The 19973-nt window shown below is 43.0% G+C and overlaps 1 protein-coding gene across 1 annotated transcript in view; it reads left to right on the plus strand.

Moving 5' to 3' along the window:
- LOC110526153 (protein kinase C-binding protein NELL1) overlaps positions 1-19973 on the plus strand; it is a 404819-nt gene that overhangs the window by 352296 nt on the left and 32550 nt on the right. Inside the window, exon 15 of the mRNA XM_021606800.2 lies at positions 15515-15610. Within this exon, the coding sequence (XP_021462475.2) occupies positions 15515-15610 (96 nt within the window). The remainder of the gene's footprint in view (positions 1-15514; positions 15611-19973) is intronic.

Below are 19973 nucleotides of genomic sequence, written 5' to 3' on the forward strand. Positions count from 1 at the left end.
TCCAGACATAAATGAGACAACAGCTCACTCTGACCATTTTACTCGCTCTAGCAGAACTGGTTAGGCTGTAACTGTGCTGCTGGCAACAATTTAATCATGCTTTTTTGCCGATGTTTACTGACACCGGACATATTTAACCAGTGTTGACTGTGTAAATTCTTCAGTTATTCTGCGCTCTGTGCACTCAGACGAGAGTGCTCTGAAATCGAAGTAGATAGCCAGAATGAATTTACCAGCTACTGACAGGTGTTCACAGGTGTTGCAGTGACATCATGAAAATTTTATTGAAATGGTTACTTGCATAGTGGAGTCTTTTGATTAAACATGTAGCTAGCAAGCTAAACAATGAACCATGATCCCAACTCATAATGTTACTGCCCTACATGAATCTTCAGGTAAGCAACCAACCAGGTTCAATGTTAGCTACCTAACGATAGGCTATAACTAGCAATGCAAATGGCTCTGAGATACAAATAATATTACTAAAGTTCACAGATAATACATGTAACATTAGCTAGCGATCCAGCCTAGTAACGTTAGCTAGCTACCTAACAGTACACTTTAACATGAAATGAAAACGACTTTCTGAAAAAAATTGAAACGTGTAATTTCTGAAAATGTAGCTAGCTAGACTATCTTACCAGTATACATGGATGGACCCTTCTCCCTCTCTTTCACGGATGCCATGGTTGCCCTTAGTTTGAAAATGTAAACCGTAGACAGGTGTTTTATAAGATGGTGCCAGAGAAGAAGGCAGAAGTTTATTTGCATTTTTTGTCATTTAAAAAAAAAACTAAAAAAAAACAACTTTTGTACAATGTTGCTGCTACCGTCTCTTATGACCGAAAATAACTTCTGGACATCAGCACTGCAATCAATCACCACGGATTGGCAGAATCCTTTATTTTCTTGTAGGGAGTCTGGCGAGGAACGATATACTGCTTTCCTGGGAACAGGCCCAGATCCCCGTCATTTGCGTGAAGAGGAGACGGAGAAAAAGGGGCCGAAGGACGGGCTGCCTTCTGAGAATTTGTAGGTGATCGAATAAACCACCCCCACTGACTTCCATTCTGCTAGCAGACATGCAATCTTTGGACAATAAAATAGATGACCTACGTGGAAGATAAAACTACCAAAAGGGCATTCAAATCTGTAATATCTTATGCTTCACGAAGTTGTGGCTGAACGACAACATTATCAACATACAGCTGGCTGGTTATACGCTGCACCGGCAGGATAGTACAGCGGCATCTGGTAAGACAAGGGGCGGCGGACTATGTATTTTTGTAAAAAAACAGCTGGTGCACTATATCTGAGGAAGTCTCGAGCTATTGCTCACCTTGGGTAGAGTATCGCAGGATATGCTGTAGAACACACAATCTGTATTTTTCGTAGCTGTTTACATACCACCACAGTCAGAGGCTGGCACTAAGACAACATTGAATGAGCTGTATTCCACCATAAGCAAACAAGAAAACGCTCATCCAGAGGTGGCGCTCCTAGTAGCCAGGGACTTTAATTCAGGGAAACTTAAATCCGTTTTACCTAATTTCTATCAGCATGTTAAATGTGCAACCAGAGGGGAAAAAACACTGGACCACCTTTACTCCACACACAGAGACGCATACAAAGCTCTCCCTCGCCCTCCATTTGGCAAATCTGACCATTGATCTATCCTCCTGATTCCTGCTTACAAGCAAAAAGTAAAGTTGGAAGGACCAATAACTAGATCAATAAAAAAGTGGTCAGATGAAGCAGATGCTAAGCTACATGACCGTTTTGCTAGTACAGACTGGAATATGTTTCAGTATTCCTCCGATGGCATTGAGGAGTACACCACATCAGTCATTGGCATCGATGATGTCTCCCCACAGGGACCGCACATACATACCCAACCAGAAGCCATGGATTACAGGCAATATCCGCACTGAGCTAAAGGCTAGAGCTACCGCTTTCAAGGAGCGGGACTCTAACCCGAAAGCTTATAAGAAATCCCGTTATGCCCTCTGACAAACTATCAAACAGGCAAAGGGTCAATACAGGACTAAGCTCGAATTGTACTACACCGGCTTTGATGCTCGTTAGGTGTGGCAGGGCTAGCAAACCAATACAGACTACAAAGGGAAGCACAGCCGAGAGCTGACCAGAGACACGAGCCTACCAGACGAGCTAAACTACTTCTATGCTCGCTTCAGGCAAATAACACTGAAACATGCATGAGAGAACCAGCTGTTCCGGAAGACTGTGTGATCATGCTCTCCGCAGTCAATGTGAGTAAGACCTTTAAACAGGTCAACATTCACAAGGCCACAGGGCCAGACAGATTACCATGGTGTGTACTATGAGCATGAGCTGAACTACTGGCAAGTATCTTCGCTGACATTTTCAACCTCTCCCTGTCTGTAATACCAATATGTTTTATGCAGACCACCATAGTCACTATGCCCAATAACACTAAGGTAACCTGCCAAAAGGACTACCGACCCATAGCACTCACGTCTGTAGCCATGAAGTGCTTTGAAAGGCTGGTCATGGCTCACATCAACACCATTATTACAGAAACCCTAGACCCACTCCAATTTCCATACCGCCCCAAAAGATTCACAGATGATACAATCTCTAGTGCACTCCACACCGCCCTTTCCCACCTGGACAAAAGGAACACCTATGTGAGAATGCTATTTGTTGAATACAGCTCAGCGTTCAACACCATTGTGTCCTCAAAGCTCATCAATAAGCTAAGGACCTTGGGATTAAAGACCTCCCTCTGCAACTGGATCCTAGACTTCCTGACGGGCTGCCCCCAGGTGGTAAGGATAGTTAACAACACATCCGTCCCACTGATCCTCAACACAGGGGCCCCTCAGGGGTGAATGCCCAGTCCCCTCCTGTACTCCATGTTCACTCATGACTACACGGCCAGGCACGACTCCAAAACCTTCATTAAGTTTGCCGATGACACAAAAGTGGTAGGCCTGATCAACGACGAGACAGCCTATAGGGAGGAGGTCAGAGACCTGGCGGCTGTGTGGTGCCAGGACAACAATCTCTCAATGTGATCAAGACAAAGGAGATGATTGTGGACTACAGGAAGAAGAGGACCGAGCACGCCCGCATTCTCATCGACGAGGCTGCGGACGAGCAGGTTGAAAGCTACAAGTTCCTTGGCGTCCGCATCATAAAACAAACTAACATGGTCCAAGTACACCAATACAGTCGTGAAGAGTGCACGACCAAACCTATTCCCCCTCAAGAGACTGAAAAGATTTGGCATGGGTCCTCACATCCTCAAAAGGTTCTACAGCTGCACCATTGCATCACTGCCCATCACTGCCTGGTGTGGCAACTGCTCGGCAACTGCCATCCGGGACCTGCCAAAAGTTTCCTGCCATCCATGACCTCTATACCAGGCGGTGTCAGAGAAAGGCCCTAAAAATTGTCAAAGACTCCAGCCACCGTAGTCATAGACTGTTCTCTCTGCTATCGCACGGCAAGCGGTACCAGAATGCCAAGTCAAGGTTCAAGAGGCTAACCAGACTATTTGCATTGCCCCCCCCCCGCCCTCTTTTACACCGCTGCTACTCTCTGTTGTTATCATCTATGCGTAGTCACTTTAATAACTCTACCTACATGTACATATCACCTCAGCTAACCGGTGCCCCCACACATTGACTCTGTACGGGTACTCCCCCTCATCGCCAACTAAAGGAGACTCTCTTTCAGGTCAAGAGGGGTGGGGGATTTTGGATTGAGCTGTTGATGGGGCAGCATTGTTTTAAGCTGTACCCATAATGTATACTTTGGATGGTAGTACTGTTGTTTTTCTTCCGGTTTCACTATGTAAATAAACACACTTGCACAGAAGTGCTTTTGTGGCTCCGCCTTCTTTTTTTTTGATAGAGGTTAGGTTTTCACTTTAGCTTTCTGGCCTACTCTACATATAAGTATCTTATATCGTCTGAAAGCTTAGATTGTTGTTAATCTAACTGCAGTGTCTAGTAGCTATTACAGCGAAAACATGCCATGCGATTGTTTGAGGACCACGTCGCAAATTCAAATAATTTTTCCCATCGTCACAGATTTCATTCATTTTTATATAAAGACTAAATATTCACTTACTTTTTGAAAATCTTCCTCTGATTTGTCATCCAAAGGGTCCCAGCTATAAAATATAAATGTGTCGTTTTGATAGATAAAATCCTTTTTTATATCCCAAAAAGTCTGTTTAGTTGGTGCCATTGATTTGAGTAATCCACTCTTTCAACATGCAGAGAACGGAATCTGGAAAATCTACCCCTAATCTTTGTTTCAACAAGTCAAAATACATTTCTATTTACTTCTCAGACACCCTAAAATGTAATCAAACTATAATAGAATAAGAAATGTTAGCAGGTGCGCAACTTCATCATGGTGCACAAAGACACTGATTTCCAAGACTGTATCCTGATACAAAAACAGTTATTTCTCATTCGTTTTTGAAGTTACAAGCCAGACACCTTTAACGTAGACTGCTGACACCCTGTGGAAGCCCTAGGACTTGCATCCAGGGAGCTATTTTACAATATGACCTTTCTCTTGCATTTCTAAGAGGATGGTGTCTCTTTTTCTTTGGATTTTCTCCTACCATATCTATTGTGTTATATTCTCCTACATTATTTTAACATTTCTACATACGTCAGTGTTTTTTTTCCAATGGTACCAATTATATGCATATCCTGGCTTCAGGGCGTGAGCTACAGACAGTTTACTTTGGGCAAGTCATTCAGGCGGAGATGGAGAAAAAAGGGGCATGATCACAAAGAAGTTCATTTATGAAATGCACAGATCTCCGCCCCAATCACATTCCATTCCGCACTCCAAATTCCCTGTAACGTTAACACTTTGTTATTTGGGACTCCATTGAATACACTGATATCGGTCCTGCTAGAATCTGCAACTAACACTCTTATTCTGTTTCAAACACACTATGTACTTTGCCTCCGGCCACAAATGCGTTTGCACATAAATCATTCCATCTAACCGATAACACGTTACTGCTAGTCCACGTATATAGGTATAAACATACTAAAACATGATCAAGTAAATTAGTACATTTCCAACAATCCCTCATCTGGAACAATGATCACTTCATGTTCCACAACACCTAGAAAACATTGATTTGAACAGGGAAGAGAGAAAATACATGTTTAATAATTTCACACCACCCTTGATGAGAATGAGATTGAGGCAAGAACTGTCCATCCATTCTGTTCTATGCCAATGGGATGATAGTCTCCATCATCCTCCGGTGTCAAAGCAAGACACGGAATATGAGCCTTGTATGTAATTAATTGTACTGTATCATCTAGAAAGCCATATTCATTGATGCACTTTAACATTAGGATTCTGATGACATGGTAAAACAAAACCCCTACTATCAATGTCCCCATCATGCTTAGCCCAAGCTACCATCTAGTGGGTTCTCTAATAACCTCCCTCTCAGAGGACACTAAAATACAAGGTTTCCTGGGAGAAAACACTTCCTGGACTCAATAGATTTGAGTTGTGCACCCTCCCCTCACCTTGAGCGCTCTCTCTCTTCTCGCCTTCCCGAATCATCATTAGATCTATTGATAACTTATTCAACCCAAATTCAGAATGACAGTCCATAGTGCTTCACGTTGAGTCGATCACTCAAATGCAAGACCCTCGACTTGCACAATACCATGGTATTAACACCACTAACAAATATTCAAAACCGGTGGGTTCTGTGTGCGTGTGCTGGTATGTGTTGTAAAATGTAGGGGAAAAACAAAGAAATGGCCAGGCCTTAATTATATGGGAGCTCCATTTACAGCCAGATCTGGATACCTTTATACTTTATAAAACTGCAGAATTTCACTAATTGCTCTCCCAAGACAACAGTCTCGTGAAACATTTCAAAGAGAGAGATAAGAACACCCCTTCCTCTCCTGGAAGAAAATGGTACATTTCGTTAGTATTCACTATGCTAAATCTTAATCAGTAAAACAAAAGTTTTAATTACAGACAAAAAAACTTCTGTTCACCGAGATGCCACTGTCCTCCCTCCACTCACTAATCATTTGTTTTAATCCATCCCAACATTTATGTAGCCTGTATTACAGACACGGCAGCATTTATTTTGCTCCCCCAAGTCTAATGATTTACTCCCATATATGACTGGTATCTCTTTTCCCCATGATTTTACATAACCACCGCACTACAATGATTTTTGGTGTCCAGCAGAGATCCAAGCAAACTGCAGCAAACTGAAAAGAAGAGGGACGCAGAGCTGTGTGTGCTTTGGGGACCTCTTGCAGAATGGGTGTTGTGTGTGGAGGATGAGGGTTGCAGTATGTACAGTATCTCAGATATGGGAGAGTGAGGCCTAAGAGGGTTTTTATGAATAAGAATCAACCAGTGCATAGCCATGGAAAGTAGTGGTGCTGAGTTTAAGGTCACAATAGTTGTGCACTGGGCCTTTAATAGCAGACCAATATAGACATTTGCAGCACAGGCAAAATGTTTTCCCCAGCACCCCCACCCCGAAACTATTTCCCTCTGTCAAGCCTGCTCCCACTCTTCCCCCCTGGCGCTCAAGGGCGTCAGGCTCCTCTCCATTACGCACTCCTGCCACCATCATTACGCACACCTGCCTTCCCTCGTCACGCGCTTCAGCAAATTATTGGACTCACCTGGACTCAATCACATGTTTATTATCTACCCTATATTTGTCAGTTCCCCAGCTCTGTTCCCCGCTGCTGCATTAATTGTCCTACGTCTGTATATTACCCAGTTCTGACTCTGTTCCTGTCCTGGTCCATGTCTGTTCTTAATTAAATGTTGACTCCCCGTACCTGCTTCTCGACTCCAACTTCGGTCTTTACAATCTCGGGCTATGAACCAGTGGGGGGTTGTGTTGGGTAGACAGAGGGGACCAGTTTACAGAGCAGTATAGAGTGCAGTGATGTGCATTGGTGGCAAATCTGATGGCCGAATGGTAAAGAACATCTAGCCGCAGCATCCTTACCTGCCAATCTAGAAATGATGTCTCCGAAATCTAGCATGGGTAGGATGGTCATCTGAAACAGGGTTAATTTGGCAGCTGGGGTGAAAGAGGAGCGATTACGATAGTGGAAACCAAGTCTAGATTTAACCTTAGCCTGCAGCTTGGATATGTGCTGAGAGAAGGACAGTGTACCGTCTAGCCATGCTCCCAAGTACTTATAAACTTATAAAAAAATAAACATCCCATTTTCAGGACCCTGTCTTTCAAAGATAATTCGTAAAATCCAAATAGCTTTGCAGATCGTCATTGTAAAGGGGTTAAACACGGTTTCCCATGCTTGTTCAATGAACCATAAACAATTAATGAACGTGCACCTGTGGAACAGTCGTTAAGACACTAACAGCTTACAGACGGTAGGCAATTAAGGTCACAGTTATGAAAACTTAGTACACTAAAGAGGCCTTCCTACTGATTCTGAAAAACACCAAAAGGAAGATGCCCAGGGTCCCTGCTCATCTGCAATGTCCGTACTTTGAGATGCCTAAGACAGCGCTACAGGGAAACAGGACGGACAGCTGATCGTCCTCGCAGTGGCAGACCACGTGTCACAACACCTGTACAAGATCGGTACATCTGAACATCACACCCGTGGGACAGGAACAGGATGGCAACAACAACTGCCAGAGTTACACCAGGAACACACAATCCCTCCATCAGCGCTCAAACTGTCCGTAATAGGCTGAGAGAGGCTGGACTGAGGGCTTGTAGGCCTGTTTTAAGGCAGGTCCTCACCAGACATCACCGGCAACAACGTCGCCTATGGGCACAAACCCACCGTCGCTGGACCATACAGGACTGGCAAAAAGTGCTCTTCACTGACGAGTCACGGTTTGTCTCACCAGGGGTGATAGTCGGATTCGCGTTTATCGTCAAAGGAGTGAGCATTACACCCAGGCTTGTACTCAGGAGCGGGATCGATTTGGAGGTGGAGGGTCCATCATGGTCTGGGGCGGTGTGTCACTGCATTATCGGACTGAGCTTGTTGTCATTGCAGGCAATATCAACGCTGTGCGTTACAGGGAAGACAGCCTCCTCCCTCATGTGGTGCCCTTCCTGCAGGCTCATCCTGACATGACCCTTCATTATGACAATGCCACCAGCCATACTGCTCGTTCTGTGCGTGATTTCCTACAAGACACGAATGTCAGTGTTCTGCCATGGCCAGCGAAGAGCCCAGATCTCAATCCCATTGAGCACGTCTGGGACCTGTTGGATCAGAGGGGAGGGCTAGGGCCATTCCCCCCAGAAATGTCTGGGAACTTGTAGGTGCCTTGGTGGAACAGTGGGGCAAAGGTTGAAGTCCGCGCCCCCTCCCCACAGAAATCTAATTAGGATATTAAAAAATCCCCATATAATGCCTTCAGTTTAAGCTAGAGATATGTCGCACTTCCCCATTTGTGGTGAAAGGTGACAGAGTTAGAGCGGTGTTTGTCACACCATGAGACAACCCGGAAATCAGTTTACTCACAAAATCGTCTGTAGCGTCTTAACAGTTTGGCATATTATGACCCCTCAATGGAAAGATGACACTCTCACGAATACATACATGTCAGTTGTTTTTTGCTCTAGGATGCCCACAGGCCTCACAAGACTAATTTGAAGCTCGCCCGGTTAAAAAAGATTAATAGATGTAAAAAGGGTTAAATACATAAATGTTCCAGGTGTAGACCTTACCGTGAAATGCTTACATACAAACCCTTAAACAACAATTCAGTTCGAGACATATAATTAAGAAAATATTTACTAAATAAACTAAAGTGGAAAATAATATAAAAAGTAACACAAAATAACAATAACAACAATGAGGCTATATACAGGGGATACCGATACCGAGTCAATGTACGGGGGGGTACAGGTTAGTCGAGGTAATTTGTAGGTAGGGGTAAAGTGACTATGCATAGATAATAAACAGCGAGTAGCAGCGGCGTAAAAACAAAGGGGGGGGGGGGGGGGGGGGGGGGGGGGGTCAATTTAAATACTCCAGTTGGCCCTTTAATTAATTGTTCAGCAGTCTTATGGCTTGAGCTAGAAGATGTTAAGGAGCCTTTTGGTCCTAGACTTGGTGCTCCACATTCCTTGTTTTAATCCCCGAGCCGACTAGGTGAAAATGCTGTCAATGTGCCCTCGAGCAAGGTACTTAACCCTAATTACTCCTGTAATTCGCATTGGATAAGAGTGTCTGGTAAATGACTAAAATGTAAATGTACAATGTTCTATACTTTTTCTTTCACTGTGAACATGTGGAGTAGGTTGTGTAAATCAGTAAGAAAAAAATCTAATGTAATCCCTTTTAAGGGAAAACTGTGCAAGGGATGTATCGACTTTCACTAGGCACTGACTGTATGAAGCAACTGATAGAACCCTTTTGGTAATACAGGGCACCTCCAGAATGTGTTAGTGCAATTTGACCAAGAAAGAGAGTGATGGAGTGCTGCATCAGATGACCTGGCCTCCACAATCACACGACCTCAACCCAATTGAGATGGTTTGGGATGAGTTGGACCGCAGAGTGAAGGAAAAGCAACCAACAAGTGCTCAGCAAATGTGGGAACTCCTGCAAGACTGTTGGAAAAGCATTCCAGGTGAAGCTGTTTAACACTTTTTTGTTACTACATGACTCCATATTTGTTGATTTCTTCACTATTATTCTACAATGTAGAAAATATTCAAATAAAGAAAAACCCTTGAATGAGTAGGTGTGTCCAAACTTTTGACTGGTGCTGTAGGTATTCAGAACCTTTGCAGAATTTGTTAGTGGAGTGTCTCCTGCCACCACCACTACTGAGGTGTCAACCACCACAGCATGTAGGCTAAGAGTAAAGAGAACTTAACGTCCATTATCTAAATCAGTGGTGGAAAAAGTACCCAACTGTCGTACTTGAGTAAAAGTATAGATACCTTTTTTAATAGAAAGTTACTCAAGTAAAAGTGAAAGTCACCCAATAAAATACTAATTAGGTAAAATGATTTGGTTTTACATATACTTAAGTATCAAATGTAATTGCTAAAATATCAAATGTAGAAGTAAAATGATAAATTATTTAAATGCGAACGGCACCATTTCCTTTGTTTTTACGGATAGCCGGGGGCACACTCCAACACTTATTTACAAAAGATGCATTTGTGTTTAGTGAGTCCGCCAGACCATAGGCAGTAGGGGTGACCATGTGTTCTCTTGATAAGTGTGTGTATTTCACAATTTTCTGGTCCTGCTAAGCATTGAAAATGTAACAATTACTTTTGGTTGTCAGGGAAAACGAATGGAGTGCAATGTTTTCTATAGGAATGTAGTGAAGTAAAAGTTGTCAAAAATATAAATAGCAAAGTACAGATACCCCCAAAAACTAGTTAAGTAGTATTTTTACTTAAGTACTTTATACCACTGATGTAAATGACTGCTGACGCGCGCCTCCATTACTACTGATGAATGTATTTATGATAATGTATCCGGGACCACTCTATAAAATGTGACCGTGCTCTCCCTGCTCTCCTCCGACATTCATTTGTGTTTGAACAGAGCGAGTCAGTCGAGCTTGGCTTTCCTCTCTTCGTCTGTCCCCCTAATTTATGCTTCCAATTAGAGTTAAGGATCATAAGGAAGAGAGCTGACAATCTCTTAATACAGCACATTAAAGGGATGTGCAACAATCATCCCAGCACTAATTAAGTCAATTCCATTTCCTAGGATGGAATCGTAATGCTGTTATTTGTTTGGTGGATTTGGAGGAACTACAGGAATTACAGGAATTTCCATTGGTCGCTCAACAAGCGTGAACGGGCCAGTTATCAAAGAGCCGTGATGATTCAGTCGGTTCCTACACCACCCGGTGCTGGAAAGCAATCTAGGACTCTAATCGAAAGTCAAATAGCAAAGCTGTGTATATAAGTGTGTCTCCAAAAGTAGTGAATCAGCAACAGGCTCAGGTAGGCAGTGGAATGGTTGAGCTGGAGGTCACTGGAGCTGCTGTGGGGGAGGGAATCTCTCCCTTACACCCCCCCCCCCCCCCCCCCCCCTTTATGCTGATTGCAGTAAAATGATAATTAGACAAGTAGATACACTGAGTCAATATAAGTGTAATTCATTCTTAAGTGCGAGGTGTATTAGTACAATCAGGCTCTTAATGAGTCTCTTCTTTCTAAGGGGATCCAGTCAAATGAACAGCACTAATGGGTTTTGGCACGGTGCTGAGTGGTTGTTTATTGCACTGATGTATCAGTTAGTATATTTAGAATGCTTTTATGACGAAACCGGGGTGATCCTTATGTCAGCGAATGGATGGTGAGGGGTGAGGGGGCCTGTGTGAGGGGGCCTGTGTGTCTGTGTAGTGTGTGTGTGTGTGGGTATGTGTGTACACACAACACCATGAAGAGATGTTTTCCCCATTTAGACTCATCCTTCAAATCATGTCATTAATTAAACTTACTGAAAGAAATTGAGACCTGCACACTGTCAAACTTTTCTCCACTAACTTTTTGGGCACAATGGTGTCATTAAGTGCTTACAGAACCCAGCCTTCCCTTCCTCTACCATGCCCTTTTTCTGTCTAGCTCTGTTTGATTGGATGTTCTGGTCCTGAGGCTTCAGTGTGTTAGTTAGTAGCCCCAGGACCAGCTGGATGAGGGGACTCTTTGCTTTGCTCAGCTCTTGGCATTGCAGGGCTTGGTAACAATATGAGAGGGGTTCACTGTATTTGAGATGTTTCCAAAACTGAATTGCTCTTTATTGAGTTTTTATTAGCCTAATTCTGCCCTGCATGCATTGTTTGTAAGTTTCCAGTAGCAGAATCTTACAGAATTCTGCATGCAGGGTTTCAATTGGGTGTTTGCCCCATTGTGTGATATCTTGTTTTGCAAGTGGACCCCACATCTCACTACCATAAGTTGCAATTGTTTCAATGACACATTCAATTAGTTTTAGCCAAATTTGAATAGGTATTATCATTTCAATGTGTTTTTTTTAATGGTGTAGAATGCCCTACATGCTTTCTCTCTCAGTTCATTCATTGCCTCATTAAGGTGTCCAGCTGAGCTTATTTTTAAACCTAAGTAATTGTAGTGTATGCAGTACTCTATGTATTTTGTAGCAATTGAGATCTTTGGTCTGGACCTTCTCTGGAAAATCATTATTTTTTGTATTTTGGGGGTTTACTGCCAGTACTCAGGTCTGGCAGTACTGCTCTATCAGGTCCAGGATCTGCTGTAGGCCATGTGCTGTGGGTGACAGCAAGCACAGGTCATCTACGAAGAACAGGCATTTAACCTCTGAATTGTGGAGAGTAACACCAGGGGCTGAGGATTTTTCTAGAAAAGTGGCCAATTCGTTGATGTAAATACTGAAGAGTACATTGATTTACTTGTCATATGTTTTACCACCTACACCACTTTCAATAACTTTGTAGAACAGTCCTGTATGCCAAATAAAATCAAATGGTTTTTGGAAGTCGACAAAGCAAGCGTACATTTTGGTGGATATGTTTATCTATCAGGGTGTGTAGGGTGTAAATATAATCAGTCGTGGGATGTTTTGGTGTAAATCCAATTCGTTTTTTACCCAAGACATTGTGCTTATTAAGGACGTTTAGAACTCTTACATTTATTATACTACAGAAAACCTTTCTCAGGTTACTGTTCACATAAATGCCTCTGTAATTGTTAGGGTCAAATTTGTCTCTGTTCTTAAAGTTTGGGGTTATGAGTACTTGATTCCAGATAACATGGAAATAACCTACACTCAGGATCAAATGAAACAGTTTTAATATAGCCAATTGAAATGTTGCACTGGGGAATTTGAGCATCTCATTTAGGATGCCATCAGGTCCGTAATTGGGGAGTCCAATGGATTTTGATTGTCCTTGATAGCTTTTTGTAAGCCATTCAACCTCTCATGAATTTGGCATTGTTCTGCGTTTGCATCAGTTTGAACGGTGTTGTAGAGTGTTTTAATATGTGCTCTTCATATGTCACCATTTTGTATCTCTAATAACTCTAGTTTCAATGTATTTTTTTTTAAAACATTTGGCCAGAAGTTGTTTGTGTTTATGGTCTTCTCAATTAGTCTCAGCTGCTTGCTGTTGTACTGTGCTTTTTTGTTTCTGACTGTACGTTTATAGAGTTAAGTTAACAGTAATTAAGGCGTAATTCACCATTATTTGGGTCTCTGTGCTTTTGGTTTGATGGTGTTCTAAGTTTTTTCCTCATAATTTTACAATCTGCATCAATCCAGTTATCATCTGTGGTCTTAAAAAAAAAAAAGTTTTATCAATTGCAGTTGTGCTTTTTGCCGTTAGCCTGAATATATTGTTGATGTTTTTTACTGCTTAAACAGAGCTGCAACAAATGTTTTTGTTGATGGTGCTTTCACTGTTGTTTTTATGGCAAAGATTAAGACAATTAGAAACAGTATGGCCTGTAATAAAGCTGTTCCCTCATGTGGTCGTTAGGACAGGTAGTGTTCCTGTGCGCGCATTTGTGTCACCACAGATGAGCATATTTCCCTGGGCCTGGAAATGGCATGTCTCTTCCACAAAGGTGTGGAATATCTCCTCTGAGTAATATGGAGATTCTGAGGGGGTTATATATTGCACAAAGGAACACATATAACAAGTACAATTTCATTTTTCAGTTTTAACCAAATGTGATATTTATCAATTTTGAGGGGATCAATTTGATTTTGTAGTTCAGATTTGTACCAAATGATCAACACTCCAGAGTCTCTGCTTCTATTGACAGAGCTGTGATTCTGTAACGGCACAATTACCTCTCTGTAGCCTGTGGAACAGTGAGTGACTATGTCTGCCTTACACCATGTCTCCTGCAGAATGATTAATTCAACATCGTTAAATTGTTTTTTAAACTCCAGTCCAAAGGTTGAGTTCATGCCATGAATGTTCCACATGCTAACTGATAGTGATTTTCATGTTGCAAAAAGAAGGAATAGCAGAAATACAGTAACTACTAAGTTAAGAGTGAGATACAACAAATGTTTGCTGTTATCCATTGTTAAATTTTTTTTATTCATTGAACAAGTCAACATTTAGTACAATAGATGTGTGCGTGCATGCGTGCGTTTAGTGCAGATGTATTAGTGGAGCTGTTTAATCTCACTCAATCCTACAGAGTTCTCCTGTCCTCTGAAGGCCTCCGCGTAGCTGCGCTGGTCCTGCTGTTGGCCCTGTGGAGGGGATGGGGGCCAGGTCTGAGCCGGGGGCTGCCTCTCTGGTCTTGTAGAGGTGGTGGTCTGGTGTGGGGTAGTAAGCTGGGCCTGCTCCAGTCTGGCTGCGTTGATGGAGGTGTTGATGCTCCGGTGGTGGGTGGGGCCTGTGGGGTGCTCTGGGTCTGGTGGGGTGTTGAGTGGGCCTGGGGCTCTTTGGTGGTGCATTGGTCTGGTAGGGGTCTCTGGGTGGTCCTCTGTCTAGTGCGGTATGGGGTGTGGTCTACCAAGTGCCACGTCCTTTAGAGACATGGCAAACATCCCTACTGTCTGCTTCCTCAGGTGGGAGTGGTTGTGGAGGTGCTCTGGGGTGATTATTGGGTGGTGAGGAACTTGCACGTTCGTGAGTAAGCCACACCCTCTAGTGATGTTATCATTAACTTTTTGAATGGTACGGTGATGAAAGTCTTTGCAGCAGAGGAGATGGTGATGTGGGAGTTAGGCAACTACTCAGAGGCCCTCTCTGCTACTCTGTTGACCAAGCTGCCTACTCTCTCCTGCTCCTCTCGCAGTTTTTTTGTGCCGGTGTGAATAATAGTGTGGCCTGGTATGCCAAAGTCATCCTGCGTTTCTGGCCACCATATTTTGGACACCTTGTAGTGGGGGAAAAGTTTATCCTCTTGGATGAATGTCCCATTTGAGGATGAGGATGGCCACCTCAGTGGGTTTTACCAGAGTAGTGGGTTTACGGTGTGGGGCTGGGGTACAAAGGGCCTGTGTACAAGGAGGGGTGTGTCACGGGGGGCTAGAGAGCTTCTCTCTCTAGTAAGTGTCCCCATGTGAGCCTCTTGCTGACTGGGGGTGTGGGTTAAGGGCGGTCGGTATGGGGGGTGGTGAGGGGCTGCAACTTCTCTCTATGAGTCTCTATAGTCTGTTCTCTGTGCTTGCAGCCCCCTCTTATTGACACACAACTCCTTTGCCATCTCCTCCTTTACCTGCACTAGCTCTCTCCTCATGGTGGCTTTTTCCTCAAGCACTGTGGCAAGGCTCTCTCTCAACTCCTGGACAGAGTTCTTCACTTGTGTCCTGCACTGGTTGATCTGGTCCTGTAGAAGCTCTGTGTCTGGACTGGAGGTGGTGTAGCTGGGATGCTGCTCCTTTAGCTCAGTAACTCATTCCTCTAACAGAGCCAGCCTGTCTTTCAGTAGCCTGATGCTGGTGCTTCTCTCTCTCTCTCGCTTTCCCTGCTTCTTTCTCTATCTCTCTCTCTACTTTCTCTCTCTCTTTCTCTCCAGCATTCTGTGAGGAGGGGTGTAGGAGCGGAGGTACCTGTGTGTCGCCCAACACCTGCGTCTGCCCCTCAGGCTTCACGGGACTCCACTGTGAGACAGGTATGACTGTAGTAGCACACTGTAAAAATATATGTTGATTGAACATACAATTGTAAGGCAACCAGCTGCAATAGGTTTGTGAGTTTGCTCACCATGTGGCCACATAGCTGAACCTGTATGTTCACTCAACTTTGAATCTTAGGTTGAGGGAACATGGAATTCAACTTAAGAATTGAGTCTACCTTATTTGCATATTTCCCAGAGTACCTTGCATTTATAGTGAATTGTAGTTAAAATTTGTTAGCAACAGAGGCATAGTTTTTGTATGGTTTTCAAAGTGATTGTTATCTTTAAACTCTATATGACAATACATTACATACACAGTGTACAAAATATTAGGAACACCTTCCTAATATTGATTTGCACCCCTTTTTGCCATCAGAACAGCCTAAATTTGTTGGGACATGGACTCTACAAGGTGTCGAAAGCATTCCTCAGGGATGCTGGCTCATGTTGACTCCATTGCTGACGCAGTGGTCTAAGGCACTGCATCTCAGTGCTAGTGGTGTCACTACAGACCCTGGTTTGATCCCGGGCTGTATCACAACCGGCTGTGCCCGGGAGTCCCATAGGGCGGTGCTGTTCTTGATGTACCGAACTGTCCACCTGGCACCTACAACCATACCCCTTTCAAGGGCACTTAAATCTTTGTCTTGCTCATTCACCCTCTGAATGGCACAGATACACAATCCATCTCAATTGTCTAAAGGCTTAAACATCCTTCTTTAACCTGTCTCCTCCCCTTCATCTACACTGATTGGATTTAACAAATGACATCAATAAGGGACCATGGATTCACCTGGTCAGTATGTCATGGAAATGTGTTCCTAATGTTTTTTTACACTCAGTGTATATCAAAAGGCCTTTCTTTAAGGGACTTGTTACACCCTAACAAAGTGGTCTTGAACAAGCCACATCAAGCCTGCAAGTTACATTATGCTGGCTTGCAAAGTGATGTGTAATTCATATTGGAGTGAGGATATCCAACAATTTGAACTTTTAATCACCTTCAACCTGCATTCACTGCCGTCGTTTTTGATCGACTCTTTTTACTGATTCAAGAGTCATGATTCATGATTAACTTTTTCAGAGCGACTCGTTCACTTTAGTAATTCGTTTCACCTGCTGGCCAAAATAAATTCTACAGCAGGATTAGTACGTGCTCCTCCAGCTCAGTGGCTCTGGAGATGTGCTCCGACCAGTAACTGTGTATTATGTGCAGGGAGCAATTTCCAAATGCCTGAAGGTACCACGTTCATCTGTACAAACAATAGTATGCAAGTATAAACACCATGGGACCACGCAGCCGTCATACCGCTCAGGAGGGAGATATGTTCTGTCTCCTAGAGATGAACGTACTTTGTGCGAAAAGTGCAAATCAATCCCAGAACTACACCAAAGGACATTGTGAAGATGCTGGAGGAAACAGGTACAAAAGTATCTATATCCACAGTAAAACGAGTCCTATATCGACATAACCTGAAAGGACACTCAGCAAGAAAGAAACCACTGCTCCAAAACCGCCATAAAAAAAACGGATATATGGGGACAAAGATCATACTTTTTGGAGAATTTTCCTCTGGTCTGATGAAACAAAAATCGAACTGTTTGGCCATAATGACCATCGTTATGTTTGGAGGAAAAAGGGGGAGGCTTGCAAGCCGAAGAACACCATCCCAACCGTGAAGCACGGAGTGGCAGCATCATGTTGTCGGGTGCTTTGCAGCAGGAGGGACTGCTGCACTTCACAAAATATATAACATCATAAGGGAGGAAAAATATTTTTGATATAGTGAAGCAACATCTCAAGACATCAGTCAGGAAGTTAAAGCTTGGTTGCAAATGGGTCTACCAAATGGACAATGACCCCAAGCACACTTCCAAAGTTGTGGCAAAATGGCTTAAGGACAACAAAGTCAAGGTGTTGGAGTGGCCATAGAAAATTTGTGGGCAGAACTGAAAAAGCGTGTGCGATCAAGGAGGCCTACAAACCTGACTCAGTCACACCAGCTCTGTCAGGAGGAATGGGCCAAAAACACTTTTTTTGGTTACTACATATATTATTTAATCGTTTATAAGACTTCACTATTAATCTGCAATGTATAAAATAGTAAAAATAAAGAAAACCCTTGAATGAGTTGCCGTGTCCATGCTTTTGACTGGTACTGTATCTACATAAATACATACTCTGAACTCCAACATTGCTTTATTACATTCTTTTACATTTTTAGATTTGTTTAGATTTGTTTTGTATTGTTAGATATTACTACACTGTTGGCGCTAGGAACACAAGCATTTCACTACACCCGCAATAACATCTGCTAAATACTGATGTGTATTGTCTTTTTTTGTGGGCTCCCATGTGGCGCAAGACATTGCATCTCAGTGCTAGAGGTGTCACCCCAGACACCCTGGTTCGAAACCAGGCTGTATCACAACCGGCTGTGATTTGGAGTCCCATAGGGCGGCGCACAATTGGCCCAGCGTCGTCCGGATTTGGCCATCATTGTAAATAAGAATTTGTCCTTAACTGATTTGACTAGTTAAATAAATAAAACATATTAAAATGTCATTAATGTAAATGCCAGTAGTGTGATTTCAAATATATATTTTATTTATATTCTGGCTTCTAAATTCTAAATTGACATTACGGTAATTTCTGAAACTTACTTGAATAATTGTATGCTGAACTCTGTGTCTCTCTGGTTATAATGTTTTAAGATCGGACAGAATTGCTAGAGGTGGGGATGTTGCTATATTTACAAAGGACAATTTAAAAATGTCTATCTCTTTCTACCTCTGTCCTTAAGCAGCTTGATTGTCTCGTTCTTAATGTGGGCCTTGGTCATATTAACCAGCTGGCACTAAAAGGAGTGTATCGCCCTCCCTCTGCTCGCTTATTTGCTCTTAAAAATGTATCTCAATCACTATCTAAATATGGTAAATCTGAACTATTATTTAAGAGTGATTTTAATATTGATTGGAGGAAGCCAGTGTTTGATACGCTGAAAGATATTTGCCATGAAATGAACCTGTCTCAGCTGATAACCTAGCCTACACGGCCGAATCCTAAAGATACATCCATCTACCCTGATTGATTTTGACAAATACTCCAGATAAATACAGTATGTTGCTAGTGTGGTTTTCCCACTGGATTTTTGACCATTACCCAGTTATCGGTGTCAGAGATGTGAAAATGCATTAATCTAAGCCTCACTCTTGCTGCGGGTGATTGTTTGATCCACAACACCATACTGTATACATCAGCCCTTCTTTGGGACACTGTGTTAACAACCAAACGAGCTTCGATGCCATACAACACTCCTTCCGTGGCCTCCAACTGCTCTTAAACGCAAGTAAAACTAAATGTATGCTCTTCAACCAATCCTTACCAGCGCCCGCCCGCCTAGCATCACTACTCTGGACGGTTCTGAATTAGAATATGTGGACAACTATAAATACCTAGGTGTCTGGCTTGACTGTAAACTCTCCTTCCAGACTCATATTAAGCATCTCCAATCCAAAATCAAATCTAGAATCGGCTTCCTATTTCGCAACAAAGCCTCCTTCACTCATGCTGCTAAACATACCCTCCTGCTGATCCTTGACTTCGGCGATGTCATTTACAAAATAGCATCCAACACTCTACTCAGCAAATTGGACGCAGTCTATTACAGTGCCATCCGTTTTGTCACTAAAGCCCCATACACTACCCACCATTGCGACCTGCATGCTCTCGTTGTCTTGCAACATATTCACCGCCAAACCCACTGGCTCCAGGTCATCTATAAGTCTTTGCTAGGTAAAGCTCCGCCTTATCTCAGCTCACTGGTCACCATAGCAACACCCACCCGTAGCATGCGCTCCAGCAGGTATATTTCACTGGTCATCCCCAATGCCAATACCTTCTTTTACTGCCTTTCCTTCCAGTTCTCTGCTGCCAATGACTGGAACGAATTGCTTTTTGTACATGATCTTTATTTTAGTGACCTTAATTGTATCTTAACTATCCCTGAATCTGATTTAGCTTGAAGCTTTTTTGTAAATTTCTAGCTTTTTTGCAAATCCCTTCAATACTCTTGTAGATAATGTTGCCCCCTTAAAGACCAAGAGAGTTAAAGGTAGATCGAATGACTGGTTCATTCCTGAATCATTCATCAGGGAAATGTTGCCTGGAACACAGGCTTAGGCCTGGATTGAAAATCTGAGGAATCAATGGAAGGCTGATCAGAAGGGCTTAATCGGATTATTATGTAACCCCTCTTTCTGATTTTAAGGGGAACCCGGCTAAATTCTGGAAAACTGTAAGGGTTGCACTTCCTCCTCTCTCCCCCAACAAATCAATTCAGTTTCTGGCCCGATT

The sequence above is a fragment of the Oncorhynchus mykiss genome, chromosome 6 (genome assembly GCF_013265735.2).
Source record: "Oncorhynchus mykiss isolate Arlee chromosome 6, USDA_OmykA_1.1, whole genome shotgun sequence".
NCBI lineage: Eukaryota > Metazoa > Chordata > Actinopteri > Salmoniformes > Salmonidae > Oncorhynchus > Oncorhynchus mykiss.